At 43.8% G+C, this 20,156-nt stretch overlaps 1 protein-coding gene across 3 annotated transcripts in view; it reads right to left on the reverse strand.

Annotated features, from left to right (window-relative positions):
* The window catches only part of LOC120952554 (monocarboxylate transporter 12-like), a 126,349-nt gene extending 108,589 nt beyond the window's left edge, over window positions 1–17,760 (reverse strand). The window contains exons 1-4 of one of the 3 annotated variants that reach the window (XM_040372012.2): window positions 17,594–17,760; window positions 15,618–16,144; window positions 1,883–2,148; window positions 88–461 (exon numbers count right to left, since the gene is read on the reverse strand). In XM_040372012.2, the coding sequence (XP_040227946.2) occupies window positions 88–461; window positions 1,883–2,058 (550 nt within the window). In that variant the 5' untranslated portion in view covers window positions 2,059–2,148; window positions 15,618–16,144; window positions 17,594–17,760. Of the gene's footprint in view, window positions 1–87; window positions 462–1,882; window positions 2,149–15,617; window positions 16,145–17,164 lie in introns of all 3 variants that reach the window. The other 2 variants (XM_040372002.2, XM_040372022.2) reach the window with 2 other exon arrangements.
* Window positions 17,761–20,156: the final 2,396 nt, after the last annotated feature.

The raw sequence follows: 20,156 nt of genomic DNA on the forward strand, positions 1-20,156 counted from the left end.
TACCACCTGTCCCGCCTCGCGCCAGGTTCCTCGCTTTCCTGGGTGAAAAGAAAAAACAAAAAAAAGTCCATCGTCTCCACGACTTACCGCAACTGTTGACGGCCGGCTGGTGGAAGCGCTCGCCCGCCGGCAGCAGATAGAGCGGCCCGGACAGCTGCACGCCGTGGTTGAGGATGGCTTGCAGTGTGCCGACCGCCAGCACCACCCAGCCCCACGACCCTTCCGGGTAGTAGTGGCGGCGCAGGGTGGACGCTTTCGCGGCGGCCTGCCCGGACAGGCAGCCGTGCTCGTTGCAGGTCACGTTCGCGATAATGCCTGCACCGCCATTCGTCGTCGCTGTTGTCGTCGTGGTGGTGGCGCTGGTGGTGGTGGTGATGGTGGTGGAAGTGGTTCCTGTCGCCACACCACACCCCGTTGCCGTCTCGTGTCCTTCCGTCGGCCGACAACTGGGAGCGGTAGCTCTGTGAAAAAAAAAAAAACACACACACACACACAAACACCAAGGAAGAAGTGATTAGTGTCCGTGTGACCTGCTGTTGACCTTGAATTTGGGGCTAGTGTAGGCTTTTGGGTGTGACTCGAGCGTCAACGAAAATCGGAACATTTGGTAATGTCCCCTTGTGTGTGTGTGCTAGTGGTGCAAGCTCGGTATCGGAACTACACGATTCCGATTCCATTTCCGATTCCGTCTCTGGAATCGATTCCAATTCCGATTTCAGAATTGAAATCAGAATCGGCTCCGGATTCGGTTCCGGAATCAGAATCGGAATCGATTACAATTCCGATTCCGTCCCCGGAATTGATTCCGATTACGATTCCAGAATTGAAATCGGAATCGGATCCGGAATCGGTATCGGACTTGGTTCCGAAATCGGACTCGGTTCCGGAATTGAACTCGGTTCCGGAATCAGTATCGGCTCTGGAATCACAATCGGCTTTGGAACAAGAAACGGCCCCGGAATCTCCATATTCCGTCAAATAGTTCATTTCGATGTATATATCACTCTGTCTGGTCTTACGGTAAGATTATTTTGATTTTTAGTCCCATTTAGTGGTGGGAGCTTGGAATCAGACCTACCCGATTCCGATTCCATGTTCGGAATCAAAACCGGAATCGACTTCCGGATTCTGATCGCGGAATCGATTACGGAGTCGACTCCGGAATCGCGATTTACTTCGGTAACGGAATCAGGATTGATTCCAGAAATGGAATTAGCGCCGGAATGAGAATCATTTTTTTAATTGAAATAAGAAATTTCAGAAACTAAATCAATTCGGGAATCTCCATGAGAATGGATCGTCTACACGTAAATTTTGATACTTTGCGGCATCAATACGTAGCATCATTGGACCCAAATGTCTATTCTTTTGGAGATGTCGAAACTGACTCCGATTCGAAACCGATTCTAGCCGATATACTATCCGGAATCGATTCCGACAAAAACATCATTTTTCCCATCACTAGTCCAATTGCTATGGAGCCCAAATTGAGGTGGCAAGAGGGCGTGGAGGCGCCTGCTATTAACACGATGACTGCCGCCACGATGACTGGGTCTGGTCATCTCCAGCTTTAAATCAGATACTCAAAGGTCATAATGATCCCACGGTTTTTGCCCGAATGTACTGTAAGCTTCGACTCCTATTTAATAAGCCTATTTCGATTCAAATATATTTGAAAACGATCCATTCTAATGGAGATTCCGGAACCGATTCTGACTCCGGCGTCGAATCCGATTCCGGAGCCGATTCCGGTGCCGATTCCGATTCCGGAACCGATTCAGCTGACTGATTCCAACCCTACTATCTAGAACCGATTCCACAAAAATTCGGAGCTAATCAGAATTTCGACCAAAAGTTAATGTTTCCCACCACTAGTGTGTACCTGTGAATTGCCACACCCGTTTCGGGGCGCGGGGTCGGAGGCAGCGCGGGAGTCGTCGGGGTGGGTGAGGTGGTAGTGATGGCCGGCACGACGAAGCTGTACGTGCGGCCCTTCGCGTCGATCCGCTGCAGTATCGATGGCCAGGTCTTGCTGCCCTTTAGGGAGATGGTGGCCATGGTCGAGCTGCTGCTGCTGCTCCGTGGCTCGGATGCTGACGGCCGGCGTCCGGTGTCATTCGCGCTCGTTTCTGTGCGTGTACATGTGTGCTGTGGCGGAAAATAGTGTGTGTGTAACAGAGAGAAAGAGAGAGGGAGAGAGATAGAGAGAGAGAGAGTGAGAAAGAGAAAGAATGAGAAAGAGAGCGAAAGGATCAATTGTGAGCAGCATGCGGGGAGCGAGCATGAATCGAACTCAGTTTTCGGTGGATGTAGGTAAATGGGTTTCGGTGGAATCTTTAATTGTAATTTATTTTATGTAATGGCAGCTAGTCGCTGTGAAAAACCCCATCAAGCGCCTACCAAGGCAACGCTGTACGCTGTCTATCCGTTGCCAGGAGCGATCGTTTGATTTCGCCATTTTTAGCAGCGAATTTCGAGTGTGGCTTGGTACGATGGCCACGTCGGTAAAGCTTTTCTGTTGTTTGTGCAACTATCAGAATCAGGCTGTATATCAGAGTTTAAACCTCCATCGTTATTGGGTTTGCCCAACGACTGAGGAGGCATTTCAACGTGTAAAAGATGTTCCCTATGTTTACGATTGACCTTTTAATTAAATATTGCTCACTAATTATACCAGCTTCATGATTGGACAAGATATGCCGACCTCTCCAATTAACTCGAATTACCTATTGGAGATTAGTCTTGAGGCACATAAGGTCTTCGATAGCCGTACTATTAAAGGCGTCAAGAGGATGGCTGGATTCTTGGTGAATTGACAGCATGCTGTCAGCTTTTTCATAGGGTGAGTTGTTCATACCGATAGAAAACGGCAATTATCCCATATTCGTTAATATACGCTAATAGGCGGAGCGTTTCTAGAGCTTCATGTTGTACTTCATGAACCTTTTACTGAGATTTATTCATCTGAAACTTCGGCGGGGAGTCATTAAAATCTCGAATGTGCTCTCGCTAAAGGTGTATAAATCCATAAAGATAAATCTCCATAGATTCATAAATCTCCAATGATACATGCATCGGGATCTTAAGGTTCTTTTGGGTTCTAAGCTTTCAATGTTCACTGTGATGACATCATTGGCCGGGCTAAGTAGACCTAAGGTCTCATCCGGTGAATGACGAGTGATATTCGCGACCCGTCGTGTCTTAGGCTCTTTATTGTTGTTTGGTCTATAATTGTCTGGTGTTCGAGTTATTCAGCGTGCATAACAAAAATTAAGTCACTGAAAGCCAAGCCCACAAATGGTACAGGCAGGTCTTGGCCGATAACGGCTGTTGAGCCAAAGAAGTAATCGTTGTTTTAGGTTTCCCATTAATAATCTCCCTTAATATACGGAGCGTAGTTCGATTATTGGTCTTGAAACATTGTAAATTCCTCGCCTTAGAGCTCAGGCCACCTTTATTGAAATTCTGTTTTCTGAATAGCATTGTTTCGCTTTTGTTACTTTCCCGCATTCCTATGTATGTCGCTTACAGATCGCTGCTCCCCGTCCTCCAATCGCTTCGTTATTTCGGCGTACTAGATATGCAAGCTGTGGTCCATTTCTGTCCTGTTTACATCGCCTTGAAACGCCTTTTGAGACTTTGTTCGACTTTGACCATTCCATCTCAAGCTTCCGCTTCGGTACGCTTTCCGCTATTCAGTGATAATTTTTTGTTTTGACGCGAGCATTCTAATTATTATTATTATTATTATTATTATTATTATTATTATTATTATTATTATTATTATTATTATTATTATTATTATTATTATTATTATTATTATTATTATTATTATTATTATTATTATTATTATTATTATTACTATTATTATTATTATTATTATTATTATTATTATTATTATTATTAATATTATTATAATTATTATTATTATTATAATTATTATTATTATTATTATTATTATTATTATAAGTATTATTATTGTTATTATTATTATTATTATTATTATTATTATAATTATTATTATTATTATTATTATTATTATTATTATTATTATTATAATTATTATTATTATTATTATTATTATTATTATTATTATTATTATTATTATTATTATTTTTTTTTTTGTTTTATATTATTATTTTTATTAATATTATTGTTATTATTATTATTATTATTATTATTATTATTATTATTATTATTATTATGTATTGTATTATTATTATTGATGTAAAATTCTAAACTTTTTTATCAACGCATTGTCATAGGAATAGGCTTTAGTTAATTAGATATAATCAGATTTTATATCAGGTTTAATCATTGTTCAACCATCAAGGCAAAAAAATGATATTGAATATAGTCCATAGGGGGGTGTTGATGTTCGTCACGATCGTTACTGAAATGTTTCCATTTTTCGAAAAGTGTCTGATTACTTGTTTATCATGTTTTATGAATATATAATTGATTATTTGGTTCCATTGTTTTAATCAGGACCAGTTGATGTATACATCTACGTCTGGTTAAAACATTATCGGTATCGATAATTCGGTATAAAGAGAAAGAGCGTATTCCAGTAAATTGTCATGAATTCTATAAACTGTTTATTTTATTTAAAAAAAATCAACCATGATTTGTAAAAAAGTTGTGTGGAGGATTTTTTAAATTTTTTTTTTTTAACACGAATCATTCAAAGCAATCACTATCTGCATCAATGATGGTCTCCGGCTCGGCAACTAGGACCCGAAATTGGCTATCGTCTCCCTGGGAAAGACCACGTACACGGATTTAATTTGAACGACTAATTGCGCTTTATTGTTGCTGGGCGATCTTTTGATACCTCATTCAACTTCGCCAAAAATAAAATATACAAAGGGTTTCAGCTCCGGGAAGTTAGCAGATCAAATGTGGTCAATTTTCTCTGAATTCTCTCGTTGTGGCAACATGGCATGGCAAAGTATCGGGGGTTACCGCTACACATACGACCTACCATTGGCCTATTTTGTAATCTATTACTTTACTACAATTTACAGAAGCTTTCGGTAGCCATCCATATTGAGTTTGAGGCCCTGATCGTAAAAATGCTGTGAAATCACGTCCCATTTGGAAGAAAGCGCAGCAGATTGGCCCTGATTGGCATCGGTATGAACTCATTCCAATCGTGTGATGGGAATTATTCTTTCTAAAACTTCCATAAAATCTCCAATCCTTTCATTCCGAATAGTTTTCATGATTTTCAGTTTTTCGCGGACAACCATGATGAATTTCATTCAATTCCAAAATTCAAACGGCTTTTATTGAGCAATCATCAGCTTTCCATTAAGGCTGTTAAGCTTGTTATGTTGATATGTCAAGGGAAACCCGATCTATTGGCTAAAATGTAACTGTTCAAAATTAACTAGAACACTCTGCATATCTCTATGGGGTCAGCACAAAACATTGCCTTATCAATTAGATACTTTCTATCACAATTCCCATTTCCATAAACATAAATCTGATACTGGGGGCCTTTCCGTTTTAAGTTCGTAGGCTGAAATTTCAACCTGTCAGCTGTTTGCATTGTATAGCAGTTTTCGAGCAGCTATCTAAGTCGGTATAATATACAGGTGAGCTTGTCCCAAGGTGTATGAATTTAGAAGGCTTATTTTTATCGCTTCTGCTTCTGAATGAAGATTTTAAGAGTGTTTTATGTATTCGTCAAGCCTCCAGAAAGCTTGTTTCAACAAAAACTTGGACTACATACACTTTGATTTTTGATTCCATCACTAGATCTCTTTAATGCACCTTGCAATAAATGTAAACATCACCTTGTTTTGCCATTTTTCAAGCAGGTACTCGAATCTAATTCTAGCTTTTAGGCTAGAATAATCTAGACTGAAAATTGCAGGCTACTTTTATGTGTGGTTTTGTATGGAGTGTTTACATGATTTCGCAACGGACTTCTCCCAGCAACGGAAAAGAAAAATGAACTTGTTTAGGTTCCAATATATTTGGCCGTGGAATGTTATACCGAGTGTATACACTACGTGGTGGAAAATTTAAAATATCTTCACCTCATACTCTTTACTTACGTCAGATAAAGTAAAAGTATATTGTTGTTGGGACGATTCCAACGATAAAAAAATAAGGCGATGTTTATGCCGAGTTTGAAAAGATATAAGAAGAAGTAAATCATCCTAATCATTAGATTGATTTTCTTTGTTTTTTTTTTAATTTGCTGGATTACAAATAAAATAAAATAAAAGTTTTTCAAGTTTAAATGAAATACAAAAAAAACTTAAAGATTAAACATAAAAATTGCTAATAAGATCAGTGTTAGGTTCAATGATAATTGGACTGAGCCGTCGCCTGATACCTGGCTCGAGGATCAAGGATTTAATTATGTCAGTGTGAGTCAAGGTGAGAGAGCACGATACCATACTTCTTCCCGTTAACCGTTTTATTTAGAAGTTGCAAGTCCAGATCAATGGGTTCGCCTTCTGTGTGAAAGTGGACTTCAACCTCTCGACTACACCATAACCGACAAATTAGTATCAGCTGCAGGACAAATGATGGAGAAAAACATCAAGGCCGATACCCTTATCCGTAGGGCAAACACCGATTTTGCCACACTAACACAAACAAACTCTCCCTTAAGTCATCAAACTCATCCAAATCGGCAATCGCCCCACGGGCTGCCGCCCATCACAAATCAAAAGACCGAATAGACCATCAAAAATCAGCTTCAGGCTGGTTGCTATAGTCTCATTGACAACTGAACTTGTTACCAAATACCAAAACCACCATCTGATCTACACCGACAAATTAGTACCAGTTCCACTGGCTGTGGGATCTACTCCAGCATCAACAATATACCTAAATCTTCACCACAGCAGCAACCCAATGCAAAAAAACATGCAGCGATATACCCAACGTGATCTTCATTGACAGTCCCTTGGCCTCTTGAATCTAGAAACACCCGTGATACGAACATTCAACAGATTAGCAATGTATCGATTTCCTCTCAAGTCACCTTCTGCTGGATTCCTGGTCGCACATGTATTCGCGAAAACAGATGGGCTAGCTAGCGCAGAATGTAATAACCCGCCCTGCAGATCTACCATAATATCCTTCCACGTCGTGACTTCATTAGCTTTAGCAAAACCATCATCGCCAATCAATAGTTCAGCATAGAGAGACCATCCATCACACCAAGATCAAAGAGTGCTATCACGTTGTCGGTTTGGACACACTTGGCACGCTCACATTTTTTTATTGCCAAATTCAGCCCTTCACTATACAGTTTCTCAGTCCGCCATATCTAAACCGAATGTCTTGAATATACTGCGGAACGCATCACCTGCAAATTCAACCCCAGCCTCTCACCAGACTAGTGATGGGTAAAGTTGGCAAAAATCCGGAGTCAGTCGACCGATCCGACTCCGATAAATTCGGAATCGACTCCGGAAGGTAGGTTCGCGCTGCAATATCCGGAGTCGTTCGGAATCGTCCGAAAAGGTCCGGAGTCGTCAGGAATCGCCCGGAGTCGCCCGGAGTTGGAGTTGTCCGGAGTCACCCGGAGTCACCCGGAGTTACCTGGAGTTACCCGGAGTCACTCGGAGTCACCCGGAGTCGCACGGAGTCGTTCGGAGTAGTCCGGAGTCGTTCGGAGTCGTCCGGAGTCGCCCCGAGTCGGAGTCGTTCGGAGTCGTCCGGAGTCGGAGTCATCCGGAGTCGGAGTCATCCGGAGTCGGAGTCATCCGGAGTCGGAGTCATCCGGAGTCGGAGTCATCCGGAGTCGTTCGGAGTCTTTCGGAGTCGTTCGACTCCAGACGACTCCGGACGATTACGACTCGGGGCGACTCCGGACGACTCCGAACGACTCCGGACTACTCCGAACGACTCCGTGGAGACTCCGGGCGACTCCGGAGGATTCCGGAAGACTCCGGGCGACTCCAGACGACTCCGAACGACTCCGACTCCGGGCAGATCTAGTGGTTCCATTTTGTTGGAGTCGGAATCGAATTAACAATAGTCGGAGTCGGATCGGAGTCGTGGGTGCGCTCCATACAGCACATCACTAGACCAAACAGCAATTGCCAGCGAACATTGTTATACATTTTGCACGAATTCATTACATTAAAAAAACTCCAAATGGCTTGCAAAGAGGAATGTTTGATTTTAAGATTCAATTGATCTTATAAGAATTGAATATAATCTCTACAAATACAGGAAGCCGTCAAAATAATACTGTTTATCCTGAGAATTGTCTTGTTTCTTCCATGAAGTCATCTTGACATGATTTGATTTCAGTTTTGAAGTCCATAGCGGGTTATATCTCAATTCCAGTTGTAGTTTCGCAAAATAGAACTATTATGTATATAGATAACAGGGGTTTCCAAAGTTTTTTGGTTGTTTCTCCATTGTTTTTTGGTTACTTCCCATATTTTTTTAATGTGTTCGCACGATGTTTTAAGCGGTTCTCAGATTTTTTTGGCTCCATTGTATTGATGACCAATGGGTCGATACCAATAAATCGTGGGAACGATCGAAAAATCTATGAGATACGATGAATAAATCGTGAGACGAGCGACAAACAAATTACCAAATTACGGGAACCAACCAATAGATCGTGGGAAACACTGTATCTGTTTTTAAATACCAACCAGATTCTGTCATACATCCATCGATTGTGTTCTATTATCTACGCCGTACATTAGGTTCTGTCGATACGCATTTTTCTGTATTGATTTCTTTCTAATACGTTTATTTCTTTCTAATCTTTCTAATCCGTGAGCCTATTCTGATCATATTTCTGATGTTCTGAGCATTGCATTGCTGTCAAGCAAAAATCTCTCATGGAATTAAAGCCAAACCACATGCTTCAAATGATATGAGATATTTACTTCAATGCAAAAATACATCCGCCAACAACTTCGCAAAAAAAAACCTCTAGAAGGTGTTTTTTTTATTTCCCAGGTAACGTCACAGTTCCAAAAGACAGTAAATAAGCAATCTCGAACGCAATATTTGCAGTTTGTTGAGCTCGTCTTGTGCGATACAAGCATTGTTAGCGAACGTTACCCACCAACTGGAAACTATTTTTAACTAGAGCCCATGCTTCGAGTTTCGATGTCATTGACACTGGGAGATCGATCTCAACAGTCAACGCCGTAAAACCAGGATCCGCTTCACCCACGCTTCACAAGGACCAAGTACGGTCGAAACGAGCAGCACTTCCCCCACGCTCGATGCATTTGTTCCGGAGCGTCATTAAACCTTGTTGAGATTGGCTCATTTAATGGTACATTTAACTCTATGTGCTGCAATTTTAAAGCGTTTCCGCTCCACTTTTGCGCTCCACATGCGTCCACAGTAGGTTGCGTGTGGGGAGGCGCTTCAAAGAACATCTCGAACTATTTCGAATGCTTATACTTCCTCTCTAGTGCGTCCAATTAAACTGCTTTCCCATCATGTATAACCAATAGACGAGGTGTATCAATCAGCTTGAAAACTGGTGCACATTGAAACGAATTTGATTTTTACAGCCTTTTGCATCGCTTTTCGGAGGGCCACCCCTGCCCACCCGTGGTCACTGTGGTCGCCGAGGTTTTATTCGAGTGAGTGCCAGTTTTTGCGTCGTAAAATTATTAGCAGGCTGCACATTTGTTTCCAGCTGTCTTTTTTATTATTATTGTTGCTTCTCCTCTCTATTCCTGGGGGGGGGGGGGGGGTGATGGTTCAAGGCGGGGTGGAAATGGTTCAAGAAGGTTTGATATTTGGGGGAAAAGGCACTAAAGTGTGAAGCATAAAAATGGAAAAAAGATATGCTACCGTTTTGCCTGCCGAGCGTCTGGCACTCCCACGCTTCCGTGCACGCCCCGTCGATTGGCGGGTAGGATGCGCTGCTGTAGATTCAACGAGCCCTTCTTGCCCCTTGCCACCACCCGCTAGGGTGGTAGAAGGTGCGGGAGGATTAGATTTATTGAACGACATTCAACACACTGCTGAACTGCGGGGCACGTTCACCCTGTTTGACTTAAGCAAACGTCAAACAATTCATCTATTTCCAAATTAAATTTGAGATGTCCTTCATGAGCAGCCCGAAATCTCCGACTGCACACACGCACACACTCGAAACACACTCGTCCACCGGCTGCTTCGGCAAAGTTTATCGGTCCAAGAGGAAAAGTGTCGAAATCAGCACAGTCGCCCGTAGGAAAGGTTAGGCGAACCACTGCCACCCCGGGGATGGTGGTGGCATATGGGCAAATGTTTACCTCGCACACACGCACGCACACACACACACACGCACACATACGAACGCATACCGGCGTACGAATTGGTTTGCCGGTTACTGGTGTAAAGGAGCATTCACGTTGGGCACGAAGGAGGGACGGTTGTTCCAGAACGAATTGGGACCAAAGTTAAACCTGGGCCACCCAGACGACTAAGACGAAATTCTTCCCTCCTCCCCCGACCCCCCTCTCCCCACGATCCATCTCCTCCGCCTGCTTGCTCAGGATTCTACTGCTGCCTGAAAAGACGAACCCTCCAAGGTTAGCAGCCGGTTATCGCGTTTGGTTTTCGTAGCACGGGCGCGTAGCGTTGGCGTGTAGCGCAAGAGCAACAGACAGGCTACAGAAAGGGAAAATGGGATGAAAAGCAATATTTTACCACCCTGCGGGGTCTGTCTCTATGTGAGTGTGTGTGTGTGTGTGTCACGCTTTATGGACCGTTTGGACCGCTGCGCACGAAAGTAGGACATTGGTGCACCTTGCCCTGGCTCAATAAAGCGAGAGAGAAATAGCGTATGTGTGTGTGAGATAGAGAGAGATAGAGAGAGAAAGAGAGAGAGAGAGCAAACAGCGAGAAAGATAGGCAATCCGCAGCACACAGCGGAGATGTTCATTCATTTTTGCGCTCCTGTGGCTGTGAATGGCACGGGCGAAAGCTTCTGTTGATAAGATTCGCTCGTTTCGGAATGTCCCTGTGTGTCCGTGTGTGTGTCTGTGTGTCTGTGTGTAGCACGAGGTGGGGGCGTAATGAGGAATGGGTAGTCGCATGACGCAGCCGGGCGGCCCCAGACGCGAGAGAGTGGCCGTGGAGTCGAAATGATGGTTTATTTAACCCACGTCATAGCAAAATGTTGGCTTTTACTTTACGAGCCAGCCGGCACCCGGGCGGTACAAAGGGGCCGAGGGAGACGGAGGGAGGAGAAAGGGGGGGGGGAGGATGAGTGGGCGGCTAGGGGCTACTGGCTTGCGAGGGACGCTGGCACGCTGTGCGCACTACCTACAGATATCTATGCTAATAAAGGAATCCCTTTAAATTCGCTGCCGCCTCACCCACATCGCACGCGGGTGGCAACTGTTTTATGTTGCCTCCTTGTGTTGTCTCCTTGCTTCTTTTTTTGTTTGCATCCTGCAACGGTCGGAATAGCAGAGCTTGCGGCTTTTTGCACATTTTCCTCCCTCGTTTGCGGCTGTGATGAGCCGGTCGAACAGCACACGGAGCCAAACTATCGCAACTGGCAGCCTCTTGGGGCGCGTATGTGCCATGCCCCATCCGCTACGGTACAACCGACACACACACACACACCGTAATGAGGGATTATTGGACTTGAGCGGACCGAAAACAAAGGGGAAAAAACACAGAAGAAGGGTCAGCCACTTTTTGACCGGGCTTCGATAAACTGATGGCCGGATGATTTAGGGGCTATCCATCTTTTGCCCGCGCAACCTGCTGCTGCTGCTGCTGCTGCTGCTGTGACAGGAGCGTTTTGGGCTGCCGGCTCGAAGGAGTAACCACCGCCGATTACAAAGATTATGACGTACCCGACCGAATCATAAGCTAAACCCCTTACGTTGGACGTCCTTGCCCAAAGATCCCGGGGTTCTTTTTTTCTTGTTTCTCCAGAGCAGTACCACTTGCTGCAGTGTGTTGTGAGTGTAACCATGGTCCACGACACGACAGCCCTTGTTTCAAAATCGATCCTCTTCTTCCTCCCATTACAAGCATGAGGGAAGGGCACTTGGTGTAAAAGGGGAAGCGAGAGGGCCGAGAGTGTTCCAGCTTGTAAAAAGAACGGATCATTCATTACTTGGTCGTTGGCCCAGACGAGCCCGTTCTGGCTCTTTGTATGAGTGTGTGTGAGTGTGTGCGAGTGTGTATGCGCTCTAATGATGGCCCTGAGGCATCTGGCATCTGCTTTGCAAGAAAGCACCGAACGAGCGAGTCCAATAAGAAAAAAAAAACAACAAAACATTTTCCAAATAAAAAAAAAAAACAAAATTGGTATCACTGCTCTGTTCTTGTTGGTCGATTTGTTGCCCGGTGTCGTTTTCGGTCGGTTTGGGTAAAGCCAACTGGTTCGGCATGCCCACTGCCACTCGCTGACGGAGTGTGCCGTGTTAGCAAACGGGGCCAAACAAGCCGCTGCTTTGTGGAAGGATTGAATGTACCCAAAAATACCCCTGCAAGTATGCAACTTCGGCACCAACAGTTGTAAGCAAAGAGTATGCATTTCACATACTCTTACGTCATTAGGTGCCGTGAATCAATTGTTAATGCGTACACTCTTAAAGGTATTCACTAAGTTAAATAAGTACATACGTAAGTGAACATGGTAAATGTGAAAATATCTAAAAAAATATGTTTTTTACTGTTTTATTTTTATACTGTTTTTATGGCTTTAACGTATAAGAGCAAAAAAAAAACAATTGAGCCAAAACTAAAAAACAAAAAGCAAAAGAAAGATGAAATAATTTGTTTAAGCGTTTCAAGCCAATTAAAAAAAAATACGAAGGTTTAGCAATATTTACTTTTTACTACAAATTCTCGTTTTGATGACACTCATACTTGTTAACAATAGAACGTCGCGTATAAAAAAGTCTGCTCTAATGGAACGTACGACATGTTAACTTGTCAGTTTAGAAAAGTATCGAATTACAATAACGTACAATTGCGTATTACAATTAAAGGAGCATATGTAAGAAATTTTAATAATATGCACATGTGCATTTGCTATAAAACACATTATGACGAATTTAAATAAATGGAAATAAAAGTTAAAAAAAGTTGATCAAAAAAATTAATGTCCAGGAGTGTGGGAAAGGACAAAAGTAAATTGCTCGCTCGTGTTGCAAAACACATGAAAGAATGCAATATGTTTATCGATTACACTTTTTTACTCATGTGGATTGCTGAAGAATTTTATAAAAACAATAAATCATTTAAGCTAAAAGAGAAGCAACAAATTAACGTTTGTAACGTACAACTTCCTAAGCCAATGTACAGTGGAAGCAGAGGGGTAGTATGTTTGCTTTAAAGTGGAATGTATTACATTAAGAAAAGTTTAGACTAGACGTCCAAACCCTGTTAATCTTAAAGGGTAAATTTTTAAACATGTTGGTACATAAATGGAGCATTTTTCAATGAAAACATTTAAAAATGAATTGTGTTAATTTTCTAATGTAAAGTTGTTTTTAGAAAGGTCATTAAATATCCAATAAAAATTGTCTTATTTAGTGCCTTATTTAAAAAATGTTTTAATATTCATTGGAGCTATTGCAATAAAAATTGTATTTTCCTTTGTAGAATTTGAAGAACAAATTGTAGAATAACTTATTCTAAAGCTTTTGTTCAAAACTCAATCTGTATAGTCCTTATTATTTCTTCTAATAGTATTATTCCTGAAGGGATAACAAGAACTCAGTTTATCTGAATAGCAGTCATTGAAATGATGAGTTTTCACAATTGCAAATCCTGTTTATAAGATACGTTTGAGCAAATGTTTAAGAATAAGATTATTAGTATGTAATTTCCAGCTGAGATGATACCATTTTTAAGAAGCTTTTTCATAAATATAAATAGGAAAATAATAAGATATACTTAGTAAATTTTGAAGATTAAGGTAAAGCGTAAGTAAAGCACGTCTGGCCATATACCGTGGAATCTCGGTATTCCGGCATTAATTTTAATTAATTCGTTCTTTTTTAGAGTAATACGACTTTGGCCATATTTTCTGTTCTAATGTTATTGATTATGATTTTGTTTAGAGCACATTTTAGCGAAATATTAGTCATTGGTAGATCTTACAACATCTAAAAAACAATATAAAAAACTGAAACTATCATAATATAACTGTTAATGTTAAATTTTAATTATTTTTAAACATAAATAGAATATAAAATTCTTCTTCAATTGAAAATATGAATTTCTATTAACCACATATGTTTATCCCGGTGTTTGTATGAGTTGCTTCAACTGTATGTCTGACCAGGGATAATATTTTATTTTACAAATCATAGTAAATATAGCATAGGTAATGGAATTTGTTTGTAAAAGAGACTAATGAAACTATTATGGTACAGAATATATAAAACGTCAACAGTATTCCTTTCAGTTCAGCAATAAAAAATCTGTGCACGTATTTGCTAGCAACGATGTTTTAAAAATAAGTTAAAACTAGTTTGTAACCGTTGTGGTATGCAAACGCGTCCGAAAAGGTTCCTGCAACAGATAAACGTGAAACAAATCGATTTGTTTCTCTTGCGACAAAAATGTCTCCACAGCATGAGTTTGACAGCTCATTCGATACGATTTGGCAAAAAATGTTCTCGCAACATTTTTACACGCCTGTGTCTTTCGGTATGCAAATAGTGATTTAGTTATAATTGAAAAAAAAGTTAAAAGCCTTTTTCATTGAAATCATAATTGTCACAGGTTACAACTCATACCTGATGACGAGGGCCTCCCTTGCACAGTGTGCAGTAACATCCAATCAAGCAATGGAGACGCCTTTAAGTCTTTAAGCCGCATAAACAAGCTTACTGAAGCAAACTTAAAAACAAACGCCTAAACGGTATGCAATTCCAGCCAATAAGCAAATAGGTCTTATTAAGGTTTGCCTTCGAACAGGTTCAAACCAGCTCCAGCGGAGCGGGGGGAGGGGGGGGGGGGTGTAGAAAGTCGTATTCTTTCCAGTTTTCACTCTCTTCCTCCCTCTATTCCTCTCCCTCATTAGCGTGATTACATATTTTTCGGGACCTGAAATTGGACCTGCACTCCAGCTGGCGGGCTGCTCCTTTCGTTCGTGCATACTCATAGACACACATAACGAGTGCACAGCCCCTTCACACCATCGAGCCAGGATCCAGGACAGCCCAAATGGGTCCAGTCTGTCGTGCCGATGCTGCCCGATGCAACGCCAACAGTCAGTAGGTCATTCCGAAATCGAGCAGGCGGAATAAGAAGAGGCCACAGAAAGATGTACACACACACATGCACACAAACATATACAGAGCGTGTAGACCGACACGAGCCTGACCAAGTTTGGTTGGGCGTCAACATACAGCGACATAAACATACACACACACACACACACACACAGGGAGAGCAGTGTGCTGTCGTCGCCATAGTATCTCGGGCGCGCTGTCGTCAGATTGCATTCCGCAGGGGCGTGCGGGGTGCGAGGTTGTTTGCGGGAAAAGTACGGGAGACCATGACCTACATAGCGGTCGAACGCTGGTCCGAGCGCGCGCGCCTGCATGTATGTAAGCCGCCCGCCAGCGGCACCGGGAGTGCAGCGGGTGCACATACATTCAGGCGCTGTTCGGGCCTGTGACGCCTCGGCTACTTACGGTGTGGGGCGGGATGGTATTTGTTGTTGTTGTTGTTGTTGCGGTTGTTGCTGTTCGGCTTCTTCGGCTGCTGTTTGGTTGCAGAGCGTGTTGATTGCGTGAGATTTGCACACAAATTTACACAAACACACACACACACGCACACACACACAGAGGCACTGGCAACGGGCAGGATGGCGGGTGGCGGAAACGGCGCTGGGCAGGGGATTGTTTTTCCCCCAGGATGTTGAGGTTATGGTTGAGTTGATAGTTGAGCGTTGAGCTTGCGGGGCAGGAGTATCACTCCGTTGCACTCGAGCGATCGCGTCGTGCTCTAGAAACACAAACCACAGACAAACACACACACACACACACACACACACATATACCCTCAAGCACTTTACCACGTAATCACACTTACAAAATTACACACACACACACACACACATACACAAACACTTTTTTTGATAGTTGGCGAACGCCAAAATAGAGGGACCGGGTTGCGGGCACTGTTTTCGTTTCGGCAAGCAAGTGTGCGCCACTAAAACCTAAGCAGCATGATTTGCGGATAGAAAGGTAGTGGTTGAGAGGGTTCTGCTTTGTTTTATGTTTTTTTTTTATATATTTGGTTTAGAGGGGATAAAATGGAGAGGGGAGGTAAGCCGAAAACCGATCAGCCACGTTGGAAGGAAAGGCGCGAGACGATTGTCGCCCGTGCGGCGCATAAATATGTAAACTAAGGTGATGTTATTTTCAAACCTTCCCCTCCCTCACACCTCCATCCTCTCTCCTCTTCACCCTGGCCCAGCGGCGGTACGGCCGCAAATTGGTTGCGACACTAGAAAAGATCCGCCCGCCCCTCGCTAGCACCGTAACGCCCGGTAACGGCTTTCATCTATCCGATTCCTTTCGAAGTAAGAAAGCGGCAGCTACGGGAAGGAAGAGGCAGAGAGAGAGAGTGAGGAGGGGGGGGGGGGGGAAGTGTTTTCTACTGCTAGTTTTGAAATAAAAATATTAACCCCTTGTTAGTGAACCCCACGCAGTTCCGCTGCTGAGAGTGAAGCAAGATGGGCAACTACCGAAATGTAAACAAAATCAATTTAAACTGTCCGGACGCCTCAACGATGGTCGCTAACGGGGACGCATCTTTTTTTATGGTGGTGAGGGTGTAGGGGGGTTTGCAGTGTAGGCACGAGGATGACATGGGTCGGTGGAAATAATGAGGCAGGCCCTGCGAGGAGTGGGAAACCCTTATTCCAAAAACACACTCAGTGCACATTTGCAATTATTCGACCACTCGGGGCTAATTTCTACACCGTCCGGCCAGCAGCAAACCCAGGGAGGGTTTTGGGGGAGGGTGGCTGTTTCGGCTCGTAAAATTGATTGGCTGGGTGGAGAGCGAGCAGAAGGAGGAGGAGTAGTGGAAGACGCCGTTCGATGTAACAAGTAGCATGAAGGGGGCACCGTTGCTATGCATATGATCGGAGGGAGGAGTGGAATTGGAGGGAAGTAGGAGGGGGGGGGGGGGAGCGTCCCGGCACGCCGCAAACATTAACGGGGCCACTTACACATTAATTTTTGTCGCGTTTATGAGCGTCCGCGGTGGGTCGCGCGGGTGACATTAATTGATATGATGTTCTCGTAGTGTTTACGCGCGCACTCGACCAAACATACGAAATCGAAAGAAAAAAAAAAAAACACACACACACACACTCGCTCGTATTCAGCACCGGCAGTAACGCGGTTTGCACCCCTTTGGGGTGGTTTGTGTTTTCTTTTTTGTTTGTTTTTTTGCTGTTGCTTGCTTTCTTTCCTTCGTTCGCTTCACGCACGCCAACCGACTCTTTATTAGTAGCTGCACCGAGCGGGCCAAGTGTCTGGGTCAATTCGGCTTGCACGTGTGGCACGTGTGCGACTGACAGTGCCTGCTGGAGACTGTGGCGTTGGATTCGACTGTGGCGGACGGATCGACGGATAAACGATTCGAACGCGGTCACCTGGCCCACCGGCGGGGAACGGCCCCTGGACGACTAGCTCGAGCGCGCGCGCGCTTGCAGGTCGCACAACCGACACGGATCGACTGACCGTGGCGGACACTGACGATGGCGTCGCTAGCAAAGACCGCCAAAGCATCTATTTTCTGCCTCGCCTCCCCCCACCCCCCCTCCACCACCCATCGGCACAGTGCCCTCCACCGGCAGGGGTGTGGGTTCCCAGCGACGCCCGAACACTTTCTCTCCCTCACAAACAAAAACCGTTCCGCAAAACCCGCATCGTGCGTATCTCTTTGCTTTTATTTCATTCTCGCATACTTTCTCTCGCTCTCGCTCTCTCTCTCTCTCTCTCTTTCGCTCGCTCCAGTGATGCTCTCGACGTAGTAGCACCGTGATCAACGTCATCAACGGGTCCAGGGTTCTGCGCTCGCCAAAAAGCTCCCGATCGGAAGCTGCGGCACGCTCGGGCACATCGCACAACCGTTCGGGTCGCCTGCTCGTGTCTTTAGTAGACGCGTCGCAGAGCGAGCAGACGTGAAGGCGAGCGCGCGAGAGCGCGAAAGAGCAAGAGGGCAAACCCTGTGGGGATGTTTGTTGCGTCTGAATGTCGGTCGGTTTCTGTCAGCTTCGACTTCAGCTGAAAGGATGCTTTACGGTGTAAGGATTACAAACACTCTCACACACCGGCAGGCAGTGCCGATTTCTTTCACTCGCTCTCCCGTTCGCTTTGGTATACATTTATATGTCGCTCCATCTTTCTCTCTCTTTATTTCGCTCTCTCTCTCCCTTTCTCTTTGCTTTTCCCACTTAGTTTACACGTCAATCGGTGCTAATCTTCTCACTTGATTATTGCACCTTTCACAACGGGTTAACACACAACCGCCGTGTGGAAATTCAAAGTAGCGTTCGCTCCCTTTCCCCCTTTGCTCGCTCTTGCCAGCCATCCAATCCAATTTGTGTATGAGCGAGGGCGTGTTTGTGTGTGTGCGTTACTGCTTGTAACTTCTATAGTCTAATTTGAGAAACACAGAACTTTTCCTACCTCCTCCCCCCCAAAAAAAAAAAAAACCGGGTCGCATCATTACGCCCGGTTGCGAGAAAGCGTGCCTACTCGTTCCCTGCTTTAATGTGTAATCATTAAATTTAAAAAAAAAACTAATCACTCATGCAAACGAATCGAGTAGCGTGCCATTACTTATACATTGTGGCACGAGGATTCGTTCACTCAAAACGCATTGTTCGTGCGGGAGCTATTATTAATTTGAGTGTGCCATCTTTATTGCATTCTCCTTTTCGTTTTGGTAATCTATTTGAATTTGCTGCCGCCGCAATGTACGAACGCCAATTAAATATTAATTCCACCAAGTAAAATGACACAGCGCACAGGGTTTGCTTTTTATTTCCCGCTTCTTTGTCAAACGTTACGACACCTAAAGTGGGCTGTCCTGTGCCGCTGCTCGGGAATGCATACTTCTGCAGAGAAATGATTGGCAGGTGTGCTTTTTATTGCCTTTTTTATTGCAATGATATGAGTTTCTCTCCGGTCCATTTTCTTTTTCTTTCGGGACATTATTTAATATATTTCCAACTTTTTTTTTGTTGTTTGGTGCCCACCCCCGTATCATAAAAAAATCGTATAATTCTAGGAATCGCCTTTCTTTTCTGGACAGCTGAACTCGTCAGCGCCCGAAAAAGTCATCCCCGTCTGTTGCCCCGTCTCATTAATCAAACTCAAACCCCGGCCCGGCGGACTGGGAAAGGAGTGTTTTGTCATCACACGTTACCCGCGCACGGAGTCCTTTGGCGCTTTGCTTTGTAAACATAAATCCTTAGCTAGCCTCTTCTCTCTCTCTCTCTCTCTCTTTCTCGTTATCTTCTCTCTGCAACTGAAGAAGAGCAGAAGGGGACGGGGAAACTCAAATGAAACCGCGGAAATGCAACAGTTACGATTCTGCTTTGCATACTCACGATGACGCATGCCGACGGGCTGGTTTTTACTGCTGCTCGGCAAATTGTAATCAGTTTTTTTTGTTGTAACCATCTCCACGGCCTCGGCTAAGGCTCGGGCGAGCACGACAGTGCAAACTGGGTACCGGTGGTGACATCTGTCCAATAGCTTTAGAAGGTCGGAAAGTTTGGTGAAAGTTTTTCGCGAAAGCTTGTCTCGGTGGAAAATGGAAAATTGAGGGTTTGGGTTTTCAAAGCCCGGGAAATAGAAAATCCTGCTAAAGCAAGTTCTTTAGTTTTGTTGAGTAAAGCTTCCCGGGAAATGAACGAGCTTTTTTTTTCAGAGGAGCTTTCTTAATGACTTCCAAGAATCTCAATGCCAATACACAATGCACAATGTGAGACAAAATTAAACTTACAGGAAGGCTTTTATTATTTGTACCGAAGTTTGAGCCAACTTTCACCAAAGAAATGCTTTTGGAGCTTTTTAGTAGAAACATTCTTTTATTTTAAGGGGACATCCATTTACTACGTAACGCAGCGATAAAACACTGAGAAGAAGTCGAGCAGCAAACCACAATTTCATATTTTCCCTTTTTATAAAACTTATTGTATACAG

Source organism: Anopheles coluzzii, chromosome X (assembly GCF_943734685.1).
Source record: "Anopheles coluzzii chromosome X, AcolN3, whole genome shotgun sequence".
In the NCBI taxonomy this organism is placed as follows: domain Eukaryota; kingdom Metazoa; phylum Arthropoda; class Insecta; order Diptera; family Culicidae; genus Anopheles; species Anopheles coluzzii.